Source organism: Podarcis erhardii (assembly GCF_964252035.2).
Source record: "Podarcis erhardii genome assembly, chromosome: 8".
In the NCBI taxonomy this organism is placed as follows: domain Eukaryota; kingdom Metazoa; phylum Chordata; class Lepidosauria; order Squamata; family Lacertidae; genus Podarcis; species Podarcis erhardii.
The window spans coordinates 15,978,100-16,004,658 of record NC_138499.1 but is presented as its reverse complement, the minus strand read 5'-3'; the positions used below and the strand labels follow the sequence as shown (position 1 = coordinate 16,004,658).

The 26,559-nt window shown below is 45.9% G+C and overlaps 1 protein-coding gene across 2 annotated transcripts in view; it reads left to right on the top strand.

The window, feature by feature from the left end:
- Window positions 1-25,759, top strand: part of DEPTOR (DEP domain containing MTOR interacting protein) — a 63,266-nt gene extending 37,507 nt beyond the window's left edge. For both annotated transcript variants that reach the window (XM_081874529.1, XM_081874528.1), the window contains exons 6-10: window positions 4,637-4,822; window positions 6,444-6,578; window positions 10,173-10,243; window positions 10,936-11,040; window positions 25,098-25,759. In XM_081874529.1, coding sequence (XP_081730655.1) covers window positions 4,637-4,822; window positions 6,444-6,578; window positions 10,173-10,243; window positions 10,936-11,040; window positions 25,098-25,226 — 626 coding nt within the window. In that variant the 3' untranslated portion in view covers window positions 25,227-25,759. The remainder of the gene's footprint in view (window positions 1-4,636; window positions 4,823-6,443; window positions 6,579-10,172; window positions 10,244-10,935; window positions 11,041-25,097) is intronic.
- The last annotated feature ends 800 nt before the right edge of the window (window positions 25,760-26,559 follow it).

The window sequence follows — 26,559 nt, the reverse complement described above, 5'->3', positions numbered from 1 at the left end:
GTCATTTGTCATTGGGACAGAGGCATGGCAGGAATTTTCCCCACTTGGCAGATTGGCTGTTGCCATTTGGGTTTCGCCTGCTGCGTAGCAAATCGTCACAACTTGTAAGGTTCCGGGATAGGCTCTGGTTCAGGTGATAGGGATGGGAGAATGCTCTCGCCATCCCTATGTGAAGGGTATTCCGTTAAAGGAATCCAGGGACTTGATGGTTTGGTCAACCCCTGAGAGGGGATTGTGCCTGTGCCTGAGTCCAGGGGGACATTTGGCTGGAGGAGATAGCCTGTTCTCAGCTTTCTGCTTATCCAGGTGTTCACCCTAGGCTGGCCTATGCTGGAACCCTGGGTCAGCGCTACCTGCATGGCAGGGAGCTAGTTGAACCAGAGCCTATGCAACCACTCACTTTCTGTAATCAATAAAGTTGTGGCCTAAATTCTGCCAAAAACCAAAACCAAAATTTGAGTCAAGTGTGAATTTATTTAGGGGGGAGGTTTCTGGGTCTGAACGCACAATTGCAAGCGGCAGTTGAAGAAGCAAATGACAGGGAGCGCAGCAATTTGTCTTTTTGTCAGCCCTTGGAATAATGAAATTTTGGCAGTGCCAATCTTTGTCTTCCTTAACTTCCATATCATCTCAATTGTCCAAGAAGATAGTTTTAGATGTCCTGATCTCCTCCGTGCTGTTATCCCCATCACTAGTTCAGCCACTGTGGGGCTGGAAGACCAGCATCACAGCCCACATGGAAGCGTGCAGTGCATAAATGCCACACTGCTTGTATCCTGCTGTTTCTCTCTCTCCTAGTGTCGTGCTACATACAAAATTGAGGTTATAGAAAGTTGCCGTGTGGTCATTATGTTAGGGCCACCTTAGACTTTATGGTTGGAAATTCCATGGGGCTAATCATTAAAAATGTACACCTAGACTGGACTGGGTGATGATTCCACTGTTCCAATAATGCTCCAGCTTTGAGAACCATGTTAGTATATGTCCTTATAGTTAGGTAACTTTTTTGGTATCTAGTCCTCACCCTCCATAGTCTGAATGGTGCTTCAGACAACCAGTAGTGACCCATCAGTTTGAGTCCGAGAACATGCGAATGGCCTAATCATCTGTAGTATTGGAGCTGTAGGCTAATGAAAGATATCTGCTGTCTTCCATGAAGAAGACATGAGTTTGCGTGAATTCATTGCTCTGATGCAACCCGTTGGCACAAGCTATTATTTGCATAAGTGAAATGGTGGCTAACCAATGTCCAGCCAGTACAGTACTTGGCTTATTCCACTTTTCTAAGCAGGACAGAAATGCTTGAATTCTAATCTTTTACAACAGTGTCATAAATTTGAGGAAACATCAGACCATCTTAAATGAATCACTAAAGAAAACTTAACACAAGATGGAGTTGCAGTTTACCATGTTAACTATCTCCTTCAAGCAGTATTGTTAGGAGTTAAACAATTTATTCTTAATATTTGATTTGATAGCTCTTCTACACTTGCAAGTCATCGCTTGATGTTTGAGTCATCAAGCAAAGAGCATATGTGAGCATAGCCATCGAGTCTTTTTAAAATGGAGTGGTGTGACGGAATGGTAGGCGATGTTTCTACATTCAGTAACTTCATAAGAATGAAAATATACTCTGGTTAATGATTAACTGTGAAAGTACCAAATAGGTAATATTCAAAATGATATATTTAATGCTGATGTTGTAGTTTTTGTCCAAAATTTGGTGAATTGTGGACGTTCAGGCTACATTATCAAATTACTATGTGGTAAGGTACATTCTTACGAGCATTTTTTATTCATTACTTTTGATTTTTATCTGCTTTTCATGCTTTTGCTTATGAAATGTTTTGTTTTGCATAGCATTTTGCAATATTGTGTACAAAACTTCCATTTGAAAAATTGACATCACGCACAGATACTGTGAAGGAATCTTGGCAACCCCAAGCAAACTAATAAATGTCCAAAGAACATATACATGTGAAAGCTGACAGTAACCTAAATGTGACTTTCAGTGTTCATAGGTGCATGCCTAATGAGAAGTGAGGAACAGGTATCTTTAGACAGTCACAAAATTCATCTAGGATAGTTAGCATTCACATGAGTCTCAATATTCAGCAGTTTTGAACATTCCTTGCAGTAGAAATGAACCCTACTCTGTATTCTTTCTTCAAGTCCATCATTCACATATATATATGTCCAACACATGTCCAACACATTTATCTCCATTGTTAATTGCAATGCTTTTAGGAAATGGAAGTTTATCCTCCCTGCTGCCTAAGGTATTCAGGGATTGCAGCTTTTAAGAACTAGTGGTTCTGGACAATTACTGCTGCAATAATAACGTAGATGCATTTATTACACTGCAGCTACTTCTGGGTGCAGAGTTGAGCCTGGCATTCTTATTCAACATCAAAGCATGTTGTGTAAAGTTTTGCAAAAAGTAAAGGGATCATTGCTGCCCTGGGCAACTTGGGGAGGAAGGATGGGATATAAATTCAGTCCGTCTTGGCACCAAACATGTTCTCAAACCTGGCATAGACCTTTCCAGAAGTTATAACAGCAGATAGGTAGGAAACACACCTGGTTGTGAGTAGCTCTTGCTGCCTTAAGGCAGCAATGAACTGATGTCTCTGTTGAGAAGGTGCATGTTGAAAAATGTAATATAGCGAAGCCTGTCCTGACTTATCAAGGCTGATCTAAATAATAAACACCAGGTTTTGTGGTCCTGGGGCCCTGTTAGCGCAGAGACATACTATGAGTGTGTACAGGAGCAGAGACTGGTATTACCAAAGAGTTCCAGGAGCCAGACGTTCAGAGCTTCATGTGGAATGGGAAGTCCAAAACTCAGGTTGGCTGGCCAAGCTCAAAAGGAAAGCATCTGTCTAAATGGAGTGGGAGATAGGAAGGTTGTGAGTTAGATAGGTATCACTAACACTTACCTGGAAATATTTACAGTAGTGCCTCGCAAGATGAAATTAATTCGTTCCGCAAGTTTTTTCGTCTTGCGAAGCACGGTTTCCCATAGGAATGCATTGAAAATCAATTAATGCATTCCTATGGAAACCGCTTGCCAGGCTGGCGGTGCGGAGAAGGGCTTTTCTCCCCACCGCCAGCCTTCAGGACAGGCACGGGAACAGAGGGGAAGGCGCGCAGCGCTTCTCTTCTGTTCCCGGGGCTTGCGGTGGGAGGAGGGTTTTTCCTCCCCACCGCCAACATTCAGAACAGCATTCTGAATGTTGGCGGTGGGAAGGAAAACCCTCCTCCCACTGCAAGTCTTCAGGACAGCCATCCGAAGGCTGGCACAGGGAGAAGGTCTCTCCGCCCCACCGCCAGCCTTTGGAGCAGCCATCCCAAAGCTGGCGCGGGGAGGAGGTCTCTCCGCCCCACCGCCAGCCTTCGGAGGAGGTCCGAGGACAGTGGGGAAGACGCGCTGCGCTTCCTCGCTGTCCCGGAGATTTCCCTATGGGTTTTCGTCTTGCGAAGGAAGCCCATAGGGAAATTCGTTTTGCGAAGCGCCTCGAAAAACGGAAAACCCTTTCGTCTAGCGGGTTTCTCGTCTTGCGAGGCGTTCGTCTTGCGGGGCACCACTGTAAAGGCATATCAGTACATAGAGACTCGAATCTGTTCTCTGGGGGATGGCGCCACTTTGTAGCCTAAAGACAAACAATGTTGATCTTTTCTCCATTCATTCTATAGCCTCCAATGGCTGACAAAGGTATTAGTATGCACACCAAAAAACACCCAGTTCAAGTCTTGATAGACCCATAATGCCAAAGATAACAGGTTTTTTAAAAGTTTTCCTACTCCAAATGGGTAAGTTCTAATATACGGCTTGGAAAACTACAGAGAGCAATGACATCTGAGTCTGTGGCCTCTCCAGATGACCTGTTTATTGAGCATTCATCCTTTCCTTGCACAAAGCTTACATGGAGGTTATATTATATCTTGTCTTCACTGATCATCCATTCTGATTTGTTTGTGGGGCACCTGTACACCAAAGCGTGTTCTCCATAATAGAGAGCACGTGTTGCGGTGGGGGCCAAAAAGGCCACCCCACTGTTGTTGGGCAAATTGGCCTCATGCTGTGATTGGGCAAGGAGTGTTGCTGGGGAGAATACAGGAATCCAGGGGCTTGCCATCCCTTTCATCCTAGTCCCTGTCATCGGACTTGGGCCGTGCAAGCCCCAGGGGGCATGAGGGTGAGAGATGGGGGACTGATGTCCAGCTTCATTTCTCCCCAATATGCTTCTCCCTGACTGGCTTCCGCTGGAATCCGGAGGTCAGTCCTGTCCCTGGGGCAAGGACAGATAGTCGTAACCAATGCCTAAGCAACCACTCACATGTGTATATTTAAATAAAGTTGTGGCCAAATTCATGCCAAAAACCTTAAACAAAAATTGATGTGTGAAGTGTGAGTTATTGGGGTGGCTTGGGGGACCTCGACGCACAATAAGCGTTTCTCTTGCGATCATCCCAATCTGCTTGCGTCTTCCCATTTTTGCCGATGACCTCTCCACCCCAGTTCAAGTAGCTTACTGCAAGCATTCTCCCCTTATTCCTGACACATTCTGTGTTCTCTATCCCACTAAAAAGGCCTTTCCACTTCTCTCTCCGTCTCACCTACCTTCCTTCCCAGTGTGCAACAAACACCATTTTATAGACAGCAATCTGCTGTTCCAGTTCCGAATGAATTTCCGCCGGAGGAGGAGATTGATGGAGCTGCTCGCTGAGAAGTCCCGCTTGATGCCAGAGAGTCACGACAGTCCCTTTTGTCTACGAAAGCAGAACCATGACAATAAAAAGCACACCAGTTTCCTCTCAGGTATTTGGGTACCAAAGCAGAAGGAAGTCTTCGTGGTATTAGTAGGAAAAAAATAGTAGTTTATCCATTTCTATAGTACTTTCAACCAAGATTCAACAAGATTCACTGTAGCTCACTCACAGAACCTGGAATATGTGCCTCTGAGCACTTGCAAACTGCTTTGAGAGGAATGAAGAGTATGCATTAAATGCTGTTTGAAAAGGAAGGGTTAAATTGATAGAGGAGAGAGGAGAGGAATAAATGGTTAGAGCACCTCCAGATGTTTTTGGCCTACAACTCCCATCATCTCTAACTAGCAAGACCAGTGGTTAGGGATGATGGGAATTGTAGTTCAAAAACAGCTGGAGGCCCAAGGTTGGGAAACACTGTGCTAGGACATCTATCCCTGAGGAAATTGTTCAGGTGTTACATTTTTTTCCAGAAGTTGGGTTTTCTGTGCCCTGGAAAAAATCCAGAAGCTGAAAAGGGGAAGTATGGGAGGAGAATGTTTCAATCATTAAATTATGCAGGTGCCCTGTAAACAATCTAGTACAAGACGGCAGCTTCCCATATTGAAGTTGATCCTCTTTTGTGCTATTTATGAAAGCATAAATCTTTTCTTAAATTAGAAGAGAAAGCAGAAGAAAAACGTTAGTAATGTGAGCGAGCATTCTGGCCAGTTTAGTCTTTATATTGTGCAACTGACTCATAGCACAATCCTATATATACCTAGCCCAAAGTTAGTCCCGTTGGGTTCATATGGCATTGCAGCCTGAAGCACAAAACAAAACAAAAAACTACTTGTGTATGGAAGTACCCTAAATGTTTCTAAGGTGTAGCTGTTCATGAATGGGCAACACAAGTTTTAGAAATTTAGGTGACCACCGGATATAAAATCAGAGCAGTGGCATTTCTAATATAACAATATACAGGTGAAATGGACTTAAAAGGCCATCCCAAAAACCCAAATGCTTTGCTTATTTGTTTTGAAAAGCACCATTGTACTAAATGAGCAGTTCATCATCAAAGTGATGGGACTATTGAAGGTGACAAGAACAGGCATCCCCAAACTCGGCCCTCCAGATGTTTTGGGACTACAACTCCCATCTTCCCTAGCAAACAGGACCAGTGGTCAGGGATTGTGGGAATTGTAGTCCCCAAACATCTGGAGGGCCGAGTTTGGGGATGCCTGCACTAGAAACCTCTGAAGTTATGAATCATGGGTAGGCAAACTAAGGCCTGGGGGCCAGATCCGTCTCAATCGCCTTCTAAATCCGGCCTGTGGACAGTCCAGGAATCAGTGTGTTTTTATATGAGTAGAATGTGTCCTTTTATTTAAAATGCATATGGGTTATTTGTGGGGCCTGCCTGGTGTTTTTACATGAGTAGAATGTGTCCTTTTATTTAAAATGCATCTCTGGGTTATTTGTGGGGCATAGGAATTCGTTCATTCCCCCCCCCCCCAAAAAAAATATAGTCCGGCCCCCCACAAGGTCTGAGGGACAGTGGACCAGCCCCCTGCTGAAAAAGTTTGCTGACCCCTGTTATGAATGATGGTAAAGAGAATCATAAGAGAGAGAGAAATTAATTTATGTTCTCCTGCCTATTTCCCTTCCTCCTCTTCCTCCTCTGCTTGGGAAAGTGAGCCCCACCAAGGAGATAAAGATTGTCTCAGCAGTGAGACGGAGCAGTATGAGTAGCTGTAGCAGCAGTGGGTACTTCAGCAGCAGCCCAACGATCAGCGGCAGTCCTCCAGTTCTGTGCAACCCCAAATCTGGTAAGGATCGCTAAGACTTGTTTGCCTTGGCGAGTGTTGGAGTCAAGTTAGATACCATGCACTTTTTTAGATGCACCTTCGCATTACACATGCATGCTTTAAAAACAAAACAAAACAAACCAGAAAGAGCAACTGCTGATATGATAATTGGAATGACTGTAAAGGGACGGGGCTGCAGTCTGGGTGACGCTTGGTCCTCCAAAGCTGCTATTAGCTTTCCTACTAATGCAGATACCAGCTTTTGAAGGGGGAAGAAATGATTAAACGCCCCCTTTCTGTAATTCCCTGCCTTCAGCACCCACTGTTAGTATTTTTGTATGCAAATATGCATTTAAATCCACATATACTTTACTCCCTTTGGGACGCGAGTGGCGCTGTGGGTTAAACCACAGAGCCTAGGAATTGCCGATCAGGAGGTCGGCGGTTCGAATCCCCGCGACGGGGTGAGCTCCCATTGATCTGTCCCTGCTCCTGCCAACCTAGCAGTTGGAAAGCACATCAAAGTGCAAGTAGATAAATAGGTACTGCTCCAGCGGGAAGGTAAACGGCATCTCCGTGAGCTGCTCTGGTTCGCCAGGAGCGGCTTAGTCATGCTGGCCACATGACCCAGAAGCTGTCTGCGGAGAAACGCTGGCTCCCTCGGCCAATAAAGCGAAATGAGCTCGCAACCCCAGAGTCAGTCATGACTGGACCTAATGGTCAGGGGTCACTTTACCCTTTACCTATACTTTACCCCTTAGAAAACACCCAGGCAATTTGGCTTAGAGATAGCAGGAGTATATTTGTTTTTAATGAAGGAGCATGTCTTTGCAAAACTAAATACCCTTTCAAAGCACATTATTTCCTTCAAAGAATTCTGGGCACCGTTGTTTCTTATGGGTTGCCGGAAACTGTAACTCTCTGAGGGGTAAACTACAGTGCCCAGAATGCTTTGAGGGAAATAATGTGCTTTGAATGTGCTTTAAATGTACTATTTGTATATGGCCAAAACCAATTTACATTTAAGGAGGGGAGGACTAAGTGTTTGCATGTTCCCCCATCTTAAAAAATAACTAAATTTTTATGTACACTGAAAACTAAGGAAAGGTTAGACCAGAGTTCTAATAGGCTATGTTTGAATATACAGGAGTTTAACATGTGAAAGTGTTCATCTTCAAAGCTTAACCTGAATTGGTCTAGCACAGCAACAGACCTCTCAAAAGCTGTCCAAGTTTTCTTGGACTCTGATTCCTAATTCTTAAGCTTTTCTGTGCATGACTCAGATTTTAATCAATTGTGTATAGTTTTATTCCATTTTTATTCCAAGTTTTGAAAGCTTCGGTTTGATTGTTGTTGCGCTTTGTGAATTTCCTCTGCTTTCCTCCAAATTACCTCTTACCTAAACTGCTCATAGATTTCATTTTATATTAAGCAGTTTCTAAATTATATACGTAAATAAATCAGGCCAGTTCCCTTAGATCTAATATAGCCAGAATTCAGCAGCCGGCTAAAAGTAAACGCGGAAGGGAATTATGTAGCTTGTCAGCTTAGGCATATGACACCAGCTGCTCGACCGAGCGCTTTCACACCCCCACTGGTTGTGGCAACCAGCCCTAAATCGGCTGACAATCCAAGTTTTCTGACCCGCTTAGCAACAGTTTATAGATCAATCTGTCATTCTTCTCCATTACGCAGAGAGAACAGTGACAGCAGTGGCCGGCATGTGAAGACATTTACTTTATTCGAGCCATTAATGAATGAGGTCAGCACAGGAAAGGGGATAGCAACGATGCGATCATGCTGTTTGCTAAGAGGAATTAGGAATACTTCAGCAATCGGTTCATTTTCAACAAGCCCCTCTATGATAAGATGAAAACTGTCAGCTTCCAAGATTGTTTTCTTTCTAAGCTATTTCCTGTGCCTCTAGAAAGACGAAACATCCCCCCTTTGTGCTCCTCCGACTGATATTAAAAGGCGGAGGAGGGCAGTAAAGAAATATGCATTTTCCCATCCACACTGTTATCTGCTTCAAAGGGAGAACGGAATGTCAAAGGGAATTCTCACGCTCTCCTTTCTCACTTCAGTCTTCCCTTCAGTTACGTATAAATATACTCGGCGGGTTCTGAAGATGATTTCAGTAGCTCTGCAAAAGCATTAACCTGTGAATATGACGGCTCCAACTCAAGTGAGCAGGGATAGGATTGAAGCCTTGCCCTGTGTACAACACGGTGCAGGCGTGTCTCCGGCAACTATAGGACAGCGCTTGTGACGTCACTCATGATTAATGGTGCAATTCCCTCTCCTTTCCCCCTTGTCGTGGTTTTATTTAAAATTTATTTATCTGCGTTCTTTAGAATCTGGGCACGTCCTGGCTCCACAGTTAAGTGTGGGAGTGAACACGCTGGCCTCTGAAAAGTGAGCAAAAATCAGAAACTGTACCTGTCAGCGATGCTCTGCTGTTTTATATCTTGTGGCAGGGAAGTGCCCCTAAAAGGAACACAAATCACAAATTATTTATTTAGCAGTAAGCAATCATTCCTTTATTGCCTACTACAATCCACCCTTGTGCCAAGAAACAAGGGTATAGCATTCATTTTAGATCCAAGGATTAGATTGCAAGTGCTTAATTGAGGGAAAAGATCTTTGCACAGATAGATAGATAGGTAAGAGAGCTGAAAATAACGCCAATGTATTTCACACCTGGCAACCCATGTGCCCCTTTGGTTCCATATAGTACATAGGTAAAAGGTAAAGGTAAAGGTAAAGGGACCCCTGTCTGGACCCAGTTCTCCACCCCTGGGCTAGGACCTGGGAGGCCAGGGTTCGGATCCTGCCATAGCCGTGAAGCTCAGTGGCAAACCTGAGCTGATGTTGCCACACCATAAGACAACAGGAGCCAAGCCTAGGATGCCATCCCATAAAGGTAAAGGGACCCCTGACCATTAGGTCCAGTCGCGGACAACTCTGAGGTTGCGGCGCTCATCTCGCTTTATTGACCGGCGTACAGTGGTACCTATTTATCTACTTGCACTTCATGCTTTCGAACTGCTAGGTTGGCAGGAGCAGGGACCGAGCAACGGGAGCTCACCCCATTGCGGGGATTCGAACCACCGACCTTCTGATCGGCAAGCCCTAGGCTCTGTGGTTTAACCCACAGCGCCACCCGCATAGGCGAGTCTAAAAAGCCTGGGACACAAATTGTCACAGCCATCTAGCAGCTGGGGAGGCTCATTTACCAGAAATAATGTATTTAGCATTAACTCTGGAAATGTCTACTTGATTCTGACCAAACTAAGCCTCCCTGATGTATATTGTGTTCTAGGAGGCTTAAACCCAAAGAAAGCATTGGTTGCCAGGTTTGTTTTTCCAGCTCTCCTACCCCACCAATATTGCAACAATAGTTTTTCATTTCAGCTGTATTTTGCTAATATTGTAGTGTTCCGTTGCTAATTAGAAGATTGGTTTTTGTTTTTTAATGTGGAAGCAACATAGGAGAATCACAGCTGGATGACAATGTCGTTGACAACGTGAGTAAAGGAGACATGGTGATTCCAGACTAAGCAATCCCGGCTCTTGTGAAAGTCTTTACTTAATATCCTCCTTGTGTATTTGCAGTATTGAAGAGACCAGTGACTCCTGATGAACTTCTGATGCCTGGGGCACCATATGCCAGGAGAACCTTCACAGTATGTCTCCAATTACCTCAATTATCTTCTGTTGTGTAGTGTACTTCATGACATTTTGATCCATTATTCAGATATAATAATGGATGCAAAAATAGATAAAGGAATATTTTCATTCGCAATTTCATTCACAATTTTGAGCCGAGGGTGTTTAATCACAAAATCTGAAGGGCTATGAAAACTGTGTCCCTATTAGTCCAGGAAGTTCAAATCACTTTAATAGCGGCCGAATTTCTAAGAGCTGTCCATGAAGAAAGAATGGGCCATGATAAAGAGACTTAGTGGTTTTTAATGGTAGGAGATGTTGCTGCGTTGTATTATTATACTATATTATATCGTATTGTGTTATTTATGTACATCGTTTACTTTCTGAGAGTTAAGAATAGGACTGGGATAAATTGTGTTTGCTGTGCCCGTATTTTACACAGGTTGTATATGATGTTTGTTTGTTTGTTGGTGTGCCATGCCTAATAAAGGATTTTGAATTGAATTGAATAGTCCAGGAAGTGTGTGAATCAGGCCAGCTTTCTTAAAATTGTGGCTTGGTTTGCCTAAAATCCCTGAGCGACCCTAGAATCCGGTGAATTACGGTGGATTCACAAAAATGTGCTTGTGTTGTTTTGGCTTGCTATCAAAACAGCAACAAAGAGAATTGCTAAAGCATTCGTTGTCGCACCTTCTTGTTCCCTCTCAAGATTGTAGGCGATGCCGTCGGGTGGGGATTTGTGGTGCGTGGGAACAAGCCTTGCCACGTTCAAGCTGTGGATCCCAGTGGCCCAGCAGCTGCAGCAGGAATGAAGGTAATTTTAACGAATGCAGGTTAAGTACTTTAAAAAGGGGAGAGGGGATGTGTTGACATGAAGTCAGGACTACTTCAGATGTGACACCACGCAACACAACTCTATACACCTGGTGTGGGGACATACCCTCCAGCGTTCCTCTGATGAGAATCAGGACGCATGTCTTTTGCTGACATGCTCTTGTGGGAGCCAGCTGATTCGTGTGAAAGCGCAGCATCACAGCAAGCTCCATCTTGCCCTCTTCCCTGAGCTTGGCAGCCACACTGGAGAGGGAAACAGGCGGAGGAAGGAGGGGGCAGTGGGGGCGGACTGTGCAGCCACCCGGGTGTCTTCGCTGAGGGGAGTGACATTTGGCGCGCTGCCCACCCGTGACTCCCAAGCCTACCCCAAGCCGTCAGGGGAAGGGGGAGCTGCGCCGTTTTGCCGGCAGCATTCCCCCCTTCCCCCTTTGTTTTGACAGCTGGGGGAGGTTTGGGAGTTGCGGGTGGGCGGTACGCCAAATGTCCGCCATTGGCAGCTCACTCCGCCCCCCCGTCTGCAGGGCGCATGCCGAGTGGCTCCCGAGTGGCTATCCCGCTCCTGGGAGGGCACCCTCTGTGCTCCGCCCACCTCGGAAGCGCACCCGTCCTGGGCAGCGTGGACATATGCTCCGCCACTGGTGGGAAACAGGACATTCTGGGATCAAATCAGAAACTGGGATGGTTTCTGTAATTCCAGGATTGTCCCGGGGAAATCGGCACACTTGAAGCATACGTAAGGATTTCCATGAGTAATTAGGTAAAGGTAAAGGGACCCCTGACCATTAGGTCCAGTCACGGCCGACTCTGGGCTTGTGGCGCTCATCTCGCCTTATTGGCCGAGGGAGCCGGCGTACATCTTCCTGGTCATGTGGCCAGCATGTCTAAGCCGCTTCTGGCGAACCAGAGCAGTGCACGGAAACGCTGTTTACCTTCCCGCCGGAGCGGTACCTATTTATCTACTTGCACTTTGACGTGTTTTTGAACTGCTAGGTTGGCAGGAGCAGGGACCGAGCAATGGGAGCTCACCCTGTTGCGGGGATTCGAAGGGACGACCTTCTGATCAGCAAGTCTGAGGCTCTGTGGTTTAACCCACAGCGCCACCCGTGTCCCCCACAGCGCCACCCGAGTAATTACATATGAACTATATACAGTGGTACCTCTGGTTGCGGACGGGATCCGTTCTGGCGCCCTGTTCGCAACCTGAAAGGAACGCAACTTGCGTCTGCGCATCTGCGCATGTGCGGGTCGTGATTCACCGCTTCTGTGCATGCGTGTGACATCATTTTGCGCATGCGCGAGTGGCGAAACCCTGAAAAAATGCAACCTGAAAAAACATATCATGAAGCAAACGTAACAAGAGGTATGACTGTAATTACAGTGGTACCTTGGGTTACATACGCTTCAGGTTACAGACGCTTCAGGTTACAGACTCCGCTAACCCAGAAATATTACCTCAGATTAAGAACTTTGCTTCAGGATGAGAACAGAAATCGTGCTCCGGTGGCACGGTGGCAGCAGGAAGCTCCTTTAGCTAAAGTGGTGCTTCAGGTTAAGAACAGTTTCAGGTTAAGAACAGACCTCCAGAACGAATTAAGTACTTAACCCGAGGTACCCCTGTACATAAAGCCACACAGGACATTGCTTTATGCTGACTCAGACCATTGGACTATCTCTCTCAGTGCTTCCTGCACTGCCTGACAGCAGCTCACCAGGGTCTTTTCTCAGCCCTGCCTTAAGGGTGTTGGGGACTCAACCTTCTGCATGCAATGCAGATATTTTCCCACTGAGCTACAGCCCTTCCCCATCATTGCATGCCACTATCTACATGGCATCTTCACACTCCTTCCTGGCAGAAATGTATTCCTGTAGGAGTTTTAAGCTGGCCTAGGACATTGCTAGGTTTGCGTCTTCCTTTCCTGACGCGAGTCTCCTTTAGGCTTCTTTATGCTCAGCGCAACAGTAATAAGAGCTGGCAGCGAAGAAGAATCTGTCTTGCTCTAAGAAGCTTTGTCTGCCAGAATTGCTTGGAGCAACCAACCAAAAGAGACCAGACCAAGAAAACTTGGCGAAGAGGGAAAGGGCAAGAATTTGAAGAGCAGCCAAAGCTCAGCGTTTTGCTTTCTAGAAGTGTCCTTGGCACTGAGGCAACACCCCCTTCCCTGCCTTGTTGAGATGCACCCAGAAGTCTACACATTTCTGGACGTTGGCTGCATGCTGTGGTTGTTTAGAAAACTTGCAGTCTTCCTTCCCTCCACGCTCCGCATGTTACGCTTCTCTCCTTTGCACTGCGTGGAGCAAACTCCTGGGGCAGGACTTTTGGCCCGCCGCTCCGCATGTGCACTCGAAGGCCTTTTGTTCCAGAAAGCTGTAAGGAAGATATACTTACAAAGCCAGCGCTGTGTGTCTTGCATTCCATAAGATGACTTATTCAAAAGCCATCAATCTCAGTGGATTCCAAAGAGAGAGGCCTGAACCAAGCCTTTGTAACGGCGAGGAAAATTGCCAGGATTTTAATTTCTAGAAAAATGAGTCTTGGGTCTGTCTGGAAGGCCTTCATTTATGGTGTGTGCACGACTCTGTAGTAGCCTAGTGGTGATAGAAATGTGCTCTGTACTTTCTCAGTGGGGTGGCTTTTCATAAGCATGAGAGCGAGTCTTTGGCATTGAAAGCAGATTCTGGATCCTTAGCAATCGCTGGCATTGCTCCTGCATAGCCCATCCTCTTCCCTTTCTGAGGGCTGCTCATGGGCTATGTGGCCAGAGGAGTGAAAAAACCATGGCGGAAGGATAGCATCTGCCTTCTGCTGTTGGCAATGGAGTAAATCTACTGCTTCTTGCAGAAAGAAGTTCAGAGGAGGTAGGGCAGGTCTGGAAAGGCTCCTTGGCTGACTTCCCGCCAGGTCCTTGCAAGCTCTTTGAAAATAAGTCTGGTGAGAAGTGGAAAATTCTCTTTGTTTTCCTCGTTCACTTTACAGGGTTGGGCGTTATATCACAAGACTGAAACTGAAGTGGGGTAAATATTGACACAGCGATAACATTGTGATTGCAGCAAGCACCAGCAACTCACTCCCTATGTTAAAGACACACCATGTAAAGATTGCACAGAAATAGACACGATAAGGCCTGCCTTCTGTTTCCAGCATGAAAACTGTGAAACCACCTGCTCAGGGTTTAGTTTTGGGCTATTTTAATCTCCTTGTGTTGCTAAATATGGCCAATATGCTAGCTGTACAATGAAAAACCGCGCTGGTTCTTACTTTGGAGACAGAGCAGATAGTGTAAGCTGGGTGACACGTCCCTCCTACTTTTTTGTTGTTGTCTGGGAGTTTGAACAAACATCAGCTGTTTTCCGATATGGTTTTACTCGATGGCTTTTCTTTAAATAATAGGACAGATGAAACAGAACAGGCATTGGTCTAGTAGCACTTTTGCAGCTGGTTTGAGGACCAAAGTGGAGCTTTGGCAGAAGTTCTGAGTCTGTGAATCGTATAGGCACAGATTGCAGCTATAACAAAGGCAGCATTTTTTCATCTCTGCCAAGCTAAGCAGTTGGTTCCTTACCTCTCTCGCCCTGACCTTGCCACTGTGATCCACGCAACGGTCACCTCCAGACTGGATTATTGTAACTCGCTCTACGTGGGGCTGCCCTTGAGACTGACCCAGAAACTCCAGCGGGTGCAGAATGCCGCGGCGAGACTCCTTACGGGCTCCTCACTGCGAGATCACATTCACCCGATGCTATACCAGCTGCACTGGCTCCTGGTGGAGTACAGGATCAGGTTTAAGGTGCTGGTTTTAACCTTTAAAGCCCTATACGGCCTAGGACCCTCGTACCTACGGGACCGCCTCTCCTGGTATGTCCCACAGAGGAACTTACAATCTTCAAACAAAAACATCTTGGAGGTCCCAGGCCGAAGAGAGGTTAGGCTGGCCTCAACTAGAGCCAGGGCTTTTTCGGCTGTGGCTCCGATCTGGTGGAACACTCTGTCACAGGAGACCAGGGCCCTGCGGGACTTGAAATCTTTCCGCAGGGCCTGCAAGACAGAGCTGTTCCACCAGGCCTTTGGCCAGGGCACAGCCTGACTCCCTCCTTTGGCAATCTTCACAGAACTCTAGCCCAATGGTTGCCATCAATTTGATTTGAATTAATTTTATAATGAAATGATTTTCGAAAGTTGTATTATTTTATTGTTGTTAGCCACCCTGATCCTGGCTTCAGCTGGGGAAGGCGAGATATAAATTAAAAAATATTATGTATTTATTATTATTATTATACACACCCCACACATTTAAGAAGCTCCAAAGAATCCTGCATCAGAGACAGAAACATCTGCTGAAGGGAAGTGCAGGTGGACTGTGGAAGATGGAAGAAGGATTGCTCACTTCTTTTCTCCACTGCCGCTTCTCCTTTCTAAATAGTACCCTCCCTCCATCACTTTTTTGATAATTAATGTCTCCAGATTTCTGCTGACTGTACAGTTTGGCTCTGAATTTCTTATATTGGTTGTATTCTCTGCCAAGAGTATAATAGATTTCACCTGCTGTTACACTAGAGAATGAGCATAGCCGAAGAATCTTTATAAGTGTTCTTTGATATATAGCTACTAATCAGCAAAGTGCTACTGAATCATGTCCTTCCTCTGGTGACATCATACTTACACTTACATCATATTCTTGCAAAGAAGCTGGCAAAAGGAGGGCTGGACGAGGTAACTGTTAGGTGGATTTGCAGCTGGTTAATGGACCGAACCCAAACTGTACTCGCTAATGATTCCTTGTCATCCTGGAAAAAAAGTTAAAAGTGGAGTGTTGCAGGGTTCTGTCCTGGGCCGTTGTTGTTTGTCTTTATAAAAAACTTGGACGAAGGAATTGAGGGGATGCTCATCAAATTTGCAAACTGGGAGGAGTAGCTAATGCTACCTTGTATTTATGGGACCGCCTCTCCTGCTATGCCCCGCAGAGGATCTTAAGGCCCATGAATAATCACAGTTTAGAGGTCCCGGGCCCTAAGGAAGTCAGATTATCCTCCACCAGGGCCAGGGCCTTCTCAGTGATGGCTCCGACCTGGTGGAATGCTCTGTCCCATGAGACCAGGGCCCTGCTGGATTTAACTTCCTTCCGCAGGGCCTGTAAGACAGAGCTATTCCGCCTGGCTTTCAGTTTGACCCTAGCCTGATCTTTTATTCCCCTTCCTTCCCTCCCCCTCCCCTTTGTATGAAGATTACCCGCTCAGGGATCCCACAGCTAATTCTCCCCTGGTCTCCTTGCTGGCCCAAATAGGACTAATTTAGCCAGCTAGCCCTGGTGATCATCTAATGTTTATTGGATGGATTTTCCCCCTAAACTGATTTTTGAATTCTGAATTTATTGTTATTCACGTTTTATACTGTATTTTATGCTGGTTTTTTTGTTGCATCAATTAAGTGTTTTAAATTTGTTGTTAGCTGCCCTGAGCCCGGTTTCTGAACCGGGAAAGGCAGGGTATAAATAAAAAATTATTATTATTTTATTATGAAGTCAGGGGCATGGGGGGGGGTTGCGGCTCTCCCCAGGTGACATCTCTGAGGGGGTGACCAAATGGCACACCGTGGGGGGGGCAGCACTTACCGTGGGGCCTGGCCTGCAGCTCGCCTGAGCCACGCATCTCTCCTGGAAGTGAGGCGATGGCTCGGGGGCCCCCGCTGCCCAAAACAGCAGCGTGGTGCTTGCGTCTGCCATGTAGACACTATGGGCAGCTTTCTGCAGCACCCCCGGTCGTGGATCACAGTGGCGCCCCAATGTGCAGATCTCAACGGCGCCCCCCTTTTTAAAGAGCCAGTGTGGTGTAGTGGTTAAGAGCAGTAGTCTCGTAATCTGGTGAACCGGGTTCGCTTCCCTGCTCCTCCACATGCAGCTGCTGGGTGACCTTGGGCTAGTCACACTACTCTGAAGTCTCTCAGCCCCACTCACCTCACAGAGTGTTTGTTGTGGGGGAGGAAGGGAAAGGAGAATGTTAGCCGCTTTGAGACTCCTTAAAGGGAGTGAAAGGCGGGATATAAAATCCAAACTCCTCCTCCTCCTCCCCCTTCTTCTTCTTCTTCTTCTTCTTCTTCTTCTTCTTCTTCTTCTTCAAGAAAACAACCTTAAAAAACCTAACAATTCTGATAAACCCACCATTTTGGCTTGCTTTTGTCAAACCAACAGGACTGTTACTAGCCACTTATCTTTTTCGGATTAGTTTTAAACAAGGACAGGCTACAGTACTTTTTCTAAAAGTTTTTGTAAGAAGATGCTTGGAGGGCCATTTAGATTAGGAATGCATAAGATATGAAGGCATGTCGGGCTGTTTGTCGTCATGAGTTCTGGAAGCCGCAACAGCTGTACCCATTCAAATTGCAGCGAAGCCGCTCCAAGTGCATATGCCAGCGCAGAAACAGTGCTGCGCTTATGTGTTAATTCAGCTTGTAAATTCCTGCCTGGGCCGCAGCCCAATTACAGATGCATCGTGTTGCCAGACTGCACAGCTGAGACCTTTTGCCCTTTCGGAGCATTTGCTGACTACTTAAAATAGCCCTTGGCCAACAGCTTTTGCTGCAACCGTGAAAAATACTACGAGTCGAGTGTGGATTTCATTCTCTTTATTCAGCTCATAGTAGTGAGGAATGGAAGTTTCCCCGAACTGTCTGCTTTATATACATTATTTACACAATGGGCCCCACGTGATTGGCTAATTCCGGGATTCTCCTGTAGGCCAATCAGGTTGCGGATTCACTTCCACCTGGAGCTGGATTGGGTGGCTCCTGCGGACCAATCAGACTGCTGCATTCTGAATCCTATTGTTCTAGGACCAATCAGACTGCTGCATTCTGGATCCTATTGTTCTAGGACCAATCAGACTGCTACATTCTGGATCCTATTGTTCTAGGACCAATCAGACTGCTGCATTCTGGATCCTAGTGTTCTAGGACCAATCAGACTGCTGCATTCTGAATCCTATTGTTTTAGGACCAATCAGACTGCTGCAATTTGGATCCTATTCAACCCAGTACATAACAAACAGGAAGACAATTTGGACACTGGAAGTTTGGGAAGAGCGTTGTTCTCATGCAGAAACTTAATAGCGTTGTAGACAACCCCGGTTTCTTTGGCCCTGCTGTTGCTGTCCTTGAGCTAAGGTTGACACCCCTTGCTTCCTGAAGTTCTGCTATGCAGGCAAAAATTCTACTGGTATAGCTTTACCCACCATGTTAGATCCAGTGATAGGGAAAATTTCACCTGTTCCCTTTCTACATGGAGATGTTCAGCCCTCAGGAGAATCAGCAATACAAAGGTTGAAAATGTGCCTTGTGTGGAGGTCCACCTTCTGTCAAAGAGGTAGGAGGATACAGCCTTCTCCTCTGTGCCACATCATGATGTGCTGCATGTAATGGTGGCTCTGAACTGATGGTGGCTAAGCAGAATCATAGCGTTGGAAGGGCCATCTAGCGTTGGAAGGGCCACCTCAAGGCCATCTAGCCCAGCCCCCCTGCGGTGCAGATCTTGAGGTTGGAGCAAATAACTCAAGGAGAATAGCAACACAGTGTGAATCGGTTATGAAGCAAAAGAGAAATTACGTGCTGCAGCTTATTAAAAAGGAACCGGAAGCTTAATTATTTATTACAATTATTTCAGGGCTAGTCTTATCATAAACTGTGGGTGTTGTTAATGCCCACTGGAAAGGAGAAATGAACTAGTTTGCATGAAATGGATGCTGTGATCCATTTGGGTCTTCCCACCCGCTTCATTCACATGTGCAGGAAATAAAAACAACAATTCTCGTTGTCATTTCTCTGAAAAAAACCCCCAAAGACTAACCATTACACCGTCAAATTTACAACCTGTGCATTACATTAGGTCAACAAGTTTACGGCTCGTGTTCTGCTTAGCTGACATATTTACTTCCCCAAATTGTTAACTTGGAAATCAATGTCGGCGAACTTCAAGGAGCCTCATTAGCCTTACTGTTCTAATCTGAAAAACTCTGGTTTGGCGTCATATCAATTAACTAAACAATAGTATTAACAAAATTGCTTGATCTTTAAAGTAGAAAGTGCCAGGCTTACCCCTGCTTAGAACTGGCATCCTCTGACCTGTAAATCTTCCCTTATAATCCCAGATGTGTGGGTCCTGTTGTGACTGTTCAGTGTATGGGGGGAGGCATTTTTCACATGCTTAAAGGCACCCTCGCTATTAGGATTGAAATGAAATTCTGGGGCGTCAGAAGTTTGCACTGGTTACCCGCAATATCCAGGAAGGACCATGAAGCGGTGAGCTTTTCAACAGGTTACAGTGGTACCTCGGGTTACAGACTCTTCAGGTTACAGACTCTGCTAACCTAGAAATAGTACCTCGGGTTAAGAACTTTGCTTCAGGATGAGAACAGAAATCACGCGGCGGCGGCGGCGGTGGGAGGCCCCATTAGCTAAAGTGGTACCTCAGGTTAAGAACAGTTTCAGGTTAAGAACGGACCTCCAGAACGAATTAAGTTCTTAACCCGAGGTACGACTGTAGTTGGATCTTTCCCTCCGCTGAAGGAGTGGCAAACCTCAGGAGGAGGGGGCAGATGCTAGGCTGATGGGATAAGAGCAACTATTACAATGGGAGCGTGTGAAATCCTCAGTGCAGGATATCTTGATCCTGGGAGCTCAGGTAAACTCATCAGATCCTTTGAAGTCTATGCATTGAGTAAGGACATTCCTGAGTTATCTTCCGAATCTGCTCCTCCAGGAGAAACAGTTGGTCCTGTCTGGTATGTATGTGATGTCCCAGATGCTTGATGCTCTGGGAGGGAGAGAGGCAGCAGTTCTGGAGATTTATCAGAAAGCCGTGACTCATGGCACATGGCAGCTAGATCCCAAGGCGCCCTGCAAAGAATGGTGCTCAGATAGGCGTAGTAACCAACCCCTGCAGAAGAAGATGGACTACTTCTCTGAATGGCTGGTACTCTAGCTAATGAATGGCCGGTGCAGCATTCTAGGATAGCCATCTGTCATGTGCTTCCAATGAAGCTTTGTTTAAAGGTAAAGGTACCCCCCTGACCGTTAGAGCCAGGCACGGATGAATCTGGGGTTGCGTGCTCATCTTGCTCTATAGGCCGAGGGAGCCGGCATTTGTCCGCATGACTAAGCCACTTCTGGCGAACCAGAGCAGTGCACAGAAACACTGTTTACCTTCCCACCGGTGTGGTACCTATTTATCTACATGCACTGGTGTGCTTTCAAACTGCTCGGTTGACAGGAGCTGGGACCGAGCAACAGGAGCTCACCCCATCGCGGGGATTCGAACCACCGACCTTCCAATCAGCAAGCCCTAGGATTGGTGGTTTAGACCACAGTGCCACCTGCATCCCACCTGAACCTTCGTTTAGGCAAGTTCTAAACATCCTGCCCTACGCACCCTATACAGGTGGCTGAATATGGACTTGACCCTCCAGCATTTGGTTTGTGCCACGTTTGTTCAGAGAGATTACTTCTTCCTCACTTCTTTCTTAGGCTCTCTTCTTGCCTTTGTCCACCTGTACTTCTCTGCCTGCTCTGTCTCTGGCTCAGATATGGTCAGAACAGGAGGCAGAAAGTCAGGCCAGTGGGGGTGTTGTTCTACGGTTTATTGGAGAATGTTCGTGATAAATAACCAATGTTTTGTTCTAACCTGTCTATGCATATTCCCTCCCCGTTTGGCACTCCAAAATTGCATTGACACAGCAAACTGGCTGCAAACTGTAGACATTTTAGCTCTCAACGCAGCTTTCCTACAAACAGGCTGCTTTCTCTCTCGTTTTGCCAAAGCAGTAAGCACTCGGCGATGGGTTTTATCTGAATGAAAATAGCACCTCGGGACAGAAGGAGTAATAATACAGGAGTTTGTTTATTTCTCCTTAGACAAAGTTGTTTTTTCTCACCTCCACAAATTGAAACCTGGTTTGCAGCAAGCGTTCTGCAGAAAGTCTCAAACATGACACTAGGCATGTTTTGAGCCTTAAAGGCTGAAAGCGAATGCCAGTTCTCTGGAGATGCAATCTTGTGTTTATGCAAGAGCTGGATTGCTGCCTGCACCCACACCGCCCACTCTTTTTAGCCAATGGCGCACTAGCTAGACATACATACACAGTAAAATGTAGTATGCAGAAAAAGATTCCTCCCAAGGGTGGATTTTAAAGGAATGGGGAGCAAAATACATTACTGTTGGTGTTGGTGCTGACCTTTAAAGCCCTAAACGGCCTCGGTCCAGTATATCTGAAGGATCATCTCCACCCCCATTGTTCTACCCGGACACTGAGGTCCAGCTTCGAGGGCCTTCTGGCGGTTCCCTCACTGCGAGAGGCAAGTTACAGGGAACCAGGCAGAGGCCTTCTTGGTAGTGGCGTCCGCCCTGTGGAACGCCCTCCCATCAGATGTCAAAGCGATAAACAACTACCTGACATTCAGAAGACATCTGAAGGCAGCCCTGTTCAGGGAAGTTTTTAATATGTGACATTTTAGTGTATTTTTCATCTTTGTTGGAAGCCGCCTAGATTGGCTGGGGAAACCCAGCCAGATGGGCGGGGTACAAATAATAAATTATTATTATTATTATTATTATTATTATTATTATTATTATTATTATTATTATTATACTGGTGTAGAGCATGGTGAATGAGCCCCTGTCTGCAGAAAGTTTCACTCTGAAGATGAGGAAGAAGGAAGGAGTTCTCTGCAGACTAATCAGATTAGACCTTTGGCACACACGAAAAAGGTTTATACGATGCTTTAGACAAGCATATAAGCCTCTTTCACATATTACTTGCAAGAGGGTGGGGCCATGCTCCTGCCCCACTCATTTATTTATTGTTTTAGGATCCACACTTTGAGAACTATGGTCAACAAAGTGGTATAAGAACAGATATAAAATGTAATTGAGATTCAAATGGGCTCTAGTAATTTTAAAACAGCCATTTCCTGACATTAAAAGCCTAACAACTCACACAGGAAAGCAAAGGCCTTAGGAAAGAGGCCTTCAAGGCCTAGGCAGCTATGGATGAGCCTTGTGGGGCCACCACCAAAAAGGCCCTGTGAGCAGTGCCACCCACCCACAGCCACATCTCTTCTTCACTGGCAGACACTTCAGTTGAGACCCTCTGATGTCAATCACAGGGTCCTAGCAGACTGATCTGGAGAAACAGGGAAGATCATGTTAGTATTTCATGCAGCCAATGCTGCACATGTGACTGGTGTGAATCACACGCCTGTCTGAGAAGACTGTGGGAACGGAAGACAGCCTTATCTGTATTCCGCTGTGTGTACTTTGTAACATACTTTCACTTTTTTTTGTTTTCTCAGAGCTGAGAAGAATGGTCAACATTATGCTGTAGTCTGTATATAGTGTGTAAATAAATAGTCGTTTAGATCTACGGTGTCTCTCTCTTCTTGCTGTTTTGCCAGAAAATTAGTGTGCATATATCAAGCTGATACAGTGGTACCTCGGGTTACATACGCTTCAGGTTACAGACTCCGCTAACCCAGAAATAGTACCTCGGGTTAAGAACTTTGCTTCAGGATGAGAACAGAAATCGTGCAGCGGTAGCAGGAGGCCCCATTAGCTAAAATGATCTTCAGGTTAAGAACAGTTTCAGGTTAAGAACAGACTTCTGGAATGAATTAAGTACGTTAGAGGTACCACTGTATATGTCGCTGAGCTCCTTAGAGAAGAAGGGAGATGCCTTTTTCAGTGCTGCGCACATCAGAGGACACTTGGGGTTCCGGGGGTTTGCAGGCAACCCCAGGGTGTTTCCCAACAGATCATGTCCAGCACTTTGAATTGAGCCCAGGAACATATCCGCAATGAGTACAAACAGGTGCAAATTGGCGTAATATGTTCCAACTACCTGGAGTCTAGAGTGGAGTCCCTAAGGTGGTTGGATGGTGCCTTGTATGCCTCCTTCTGGAAACTCCTGCTAAAGGGGTGCCCAATGTATTGTTCTGCTTTCCTTTGCACCACGTCGGCAAGGCCAAGAGTGGGGCCTTGTCATCTGGACAGCCCAGGACCTACATACACACTGCACAGCTCTGCACCAAGAAAAGCAACGTGGGAGGCAGCATTCACGAATTGCCGGTCTCTGCAGCCACAGCGGGCGCTGTGATTCTCCAGCATTTGGACTTCACCCCTGGAAGCACACTCCATTGTCTCTCAAGACAGATGGGTGCCAACAACAAACTGGCATCAATTAGCAGCCAATATTTTTCTCCTGTTGGTGTTTCTGGGCAACCCTTGTCAGTCACACTGCCTGATCCCGCCTCCAGAGATCCACAAATTAGTGTGCTTATTTGTGAAATAGCCGTGGTGTGCCCTGTTTCTCCATCCGTCCCCTTTCCCCACTCACTGTAGCAGTAATTTTTAAATATAAATTGAGTAAATAAAACAAGGAGCCAGATTTTTGCCCCATAACAAGTTGGGGGCAGGGCGGGCAAGGGGACCAGTGGAATACAGGGCAGGGGAAGCTGCAGTACTTAAAATTTACAGAACTAATAACACCACCCTGATATTTTGTGAGATGCTGGTATATAAATACATTTAGTTATTCATTCATTCATTAATGAACCTTTGATAGGAAATGCACAGCATCCCAGATTTGCAAGCTGACCATTGTGTTGGAGAGGAAGACGTTAAAAATAATATATTTTTTGTTGGCCTTGAGGTTTTCTACAGCCAGTTCTAATAAGAGGCCCTCTGGGAATAACCAAGGCGGTGGTGGGAATTGCTTCCTTGTTGCATGTAATGGGAAATCAGCGTTAGGTTTACAGAGGTTTGTTCAGGTTCCACAGTCAGTATCTTTGAAGCTTCTCCGATGGTAGTACTCGCGTTCTGCTGAATTGTAATAAGGTTGTGTCCGATTCCTCCCTTTCTCCAGCTGACTTGCTGTACAAGAAAACAACCAGGTGCCCTTGTTGACAGTAGTTCATGCTGACATTGGTGACTATCGGTTGGCTCACTGTAATGTTATTTATTTATTTATTTATTTATTTATTTATTTATACATACATACATACATACATACATACATACATACATACATACATACATACCCTGCCCATCTGGCTAGGTTTCCCCAGCCACTCTGGGCGGCTCCCAACCAAATATTAAAAAGTTATGGGTTAAGATTTGCCCAAAAGCTTTGTAAAATTAAGTGCTTTGGGTTTGTTCCAGTTAAATGATGCAATGCTGCAGCCTTGCCCTTGCCAAGGCCTTCCACATTCCTAGCCTTTGTTTTGTTTCATTTTATTGCCATTATGAACTCTCATGCTTAGCACATTGAGCTTATTAACAATTTTCAGAGGTGTAGCCCATGTTACCCCATGGCAGCAGAAAGAATCTTGTGACACTATGTAGACTAACAAATTTATTACAGAAGCATAAGCTTTCTTTTTTTAAAAAAACATAAGAGCAAAAGTTTAAATTCACAGGGTTCTTTGAGTAAGCAGTGTATCAAATTAAATGGCATGTAATGTTAATGGGTTTTGAAATATACTCGGAGTCGAGAGTGGATTCCATGCTCTTTATTCAGCTCATAGTGGTGAGGAGGAATGGAAGTCCCCCCAGAATGTCTGCTTTATATACATTATTTACACAATGGTTCCCACATGATTGGCTAATTCCGGGATTCTCCTGTAGGCCAATCAGGTTGCGGATTCACTTCCACCTGGAGCTGGATTGGGTGGCTCCTGTGAACCAATCAGACTGCTGCATTCTGAATCCTATTGTTCTAGGACCAATCAGACTGCTGCATTCTGAATCCTATTGTTCTAGGACCAATCAGACTGCTGCATTCTGGATCCTATTCAACTCGGTACATAACAGGTTTAAAATGGCCAGAAGTGCTTGGGATTTAAGATTACAGCAGACGTTTTGCTGACATGGTTCATTCTGCATTGTCTGTGAGTTTCAAAGTGTTTTCTGCTGCATTTGGTGTTGGCCCCCTGGAGCAGAATGTGTTGCCTTCGCCCAACACTATGAGCATCTTTGCCTCTTTTCCCCCCATTTCTTTTAGGTCTGCCAGTTTGTGGTTTCGGTGAATGGGCTGAACGTCCTCCATGCAGACTACAGGACAGTGAGCAACCTCATCCTGACTGGTCCTCGAACTATCGTCATGGAAGTGATGGAGGAGATAGAGCCTTGAGGAGGACACTTTGAGATGAGGACGTATACCTTGTCCAAGACAATTATCCTGCCTTCGAAGTACTTTCCTCCCTCCCCTCCACCCCCAGTTTACCAGTAATAAATACTTGGGTGGATACGCTCTTCAGCCAATGTTTGTACCCATGGTACTGATGTGCAGACTCACCTGTGCTATGCTGTGGGCCAACTGCATATCCGGGATGTAGCCAGCTCAGGTGGCCTGCATCACAGATGGCTGTGGTACCAACAGAAGGGTCAGAATCATGTCAGGAATTGCATCCTCACAGGTTTCCCCAATGCTATGCTGCTCCTCTTTTCCTTCACAATTTTATTTCTGCGACAGAGCCGCCGCCGAGATCATCCGAAGGACTTTCACCTTGGAAATTGGGCAGTATCGTATATTTTCATTCACACTTGTTATCGGAACTGTAATGTGCCAATTGAAAGCATTGCCAGATGGTGTGTGTGCATTGCTTCAGGATGCTGTAGTAGAACATCAAATTCTAATAAATTAAAAGGAGGGGTAAAGGTAAAGGTAAAGGGACCCCTGACCATTAGGTCCAGTCGTGACCGATTCTGGGGTTGTGGCACTCATCTCGCTTTATTGGCCGAGGGAGCCAGCATACAGCTTCTGGGTCATGTGGCCAGCATGACTAAGCTGCTTCTGGTGAACCAGAGCAGCGCACGGAAACGCCGTTTACCTTCCCGCCGGAGCAGTACCTATTTATCTACTTGCACTTTGATGTGCTTTCGAACTGCTAGGTTGGCAGGAGCAGGGACCGAGCAACGGGAGCTCACCCGTCGCAGGGATTCGAACCGCCAACCTTCTGATTGGCAAGTCCTAGGCTCTGTGGTTTAACCCACAGCGCCATACAGCAAATGTGGCCTAAGTGAACAATTTCGATACACCCCGTGCATTTTTCTGGCATTGTTAAGTCTTAAGTTGCAGAATCGTCGAGTTTGAAGGGACCCGAGGGTCATCTAGTCCAACAACCTGCAACGTAGGAAACATTTGCCCAATGTGGGGCCTTGAACCCACATCCCTGAGACCAAGAGTCCCACGCTCTATCCACTGACCATTGTTCAGTGACTGAGCACATGCTTTGCATGTAGAAGGTCCCAGACTCAACTCTTGGCGGCTACGGCCAAGCAAGTAGCAATGAGAAAAGCTTCTGGCAGAGACCCTGGAGATCCACTGTGAGGATCTGGGTTTTGCATCTCTCCTCAAGCTTCCTGGGCAAGTCACTATCTCTCATCCTAGCCCATGTCAGAGCATCATTGTGTGGATAAAATGGGAAAAACCCCTTGCGTGTTACCCTGAGCTCTGGAGAAGT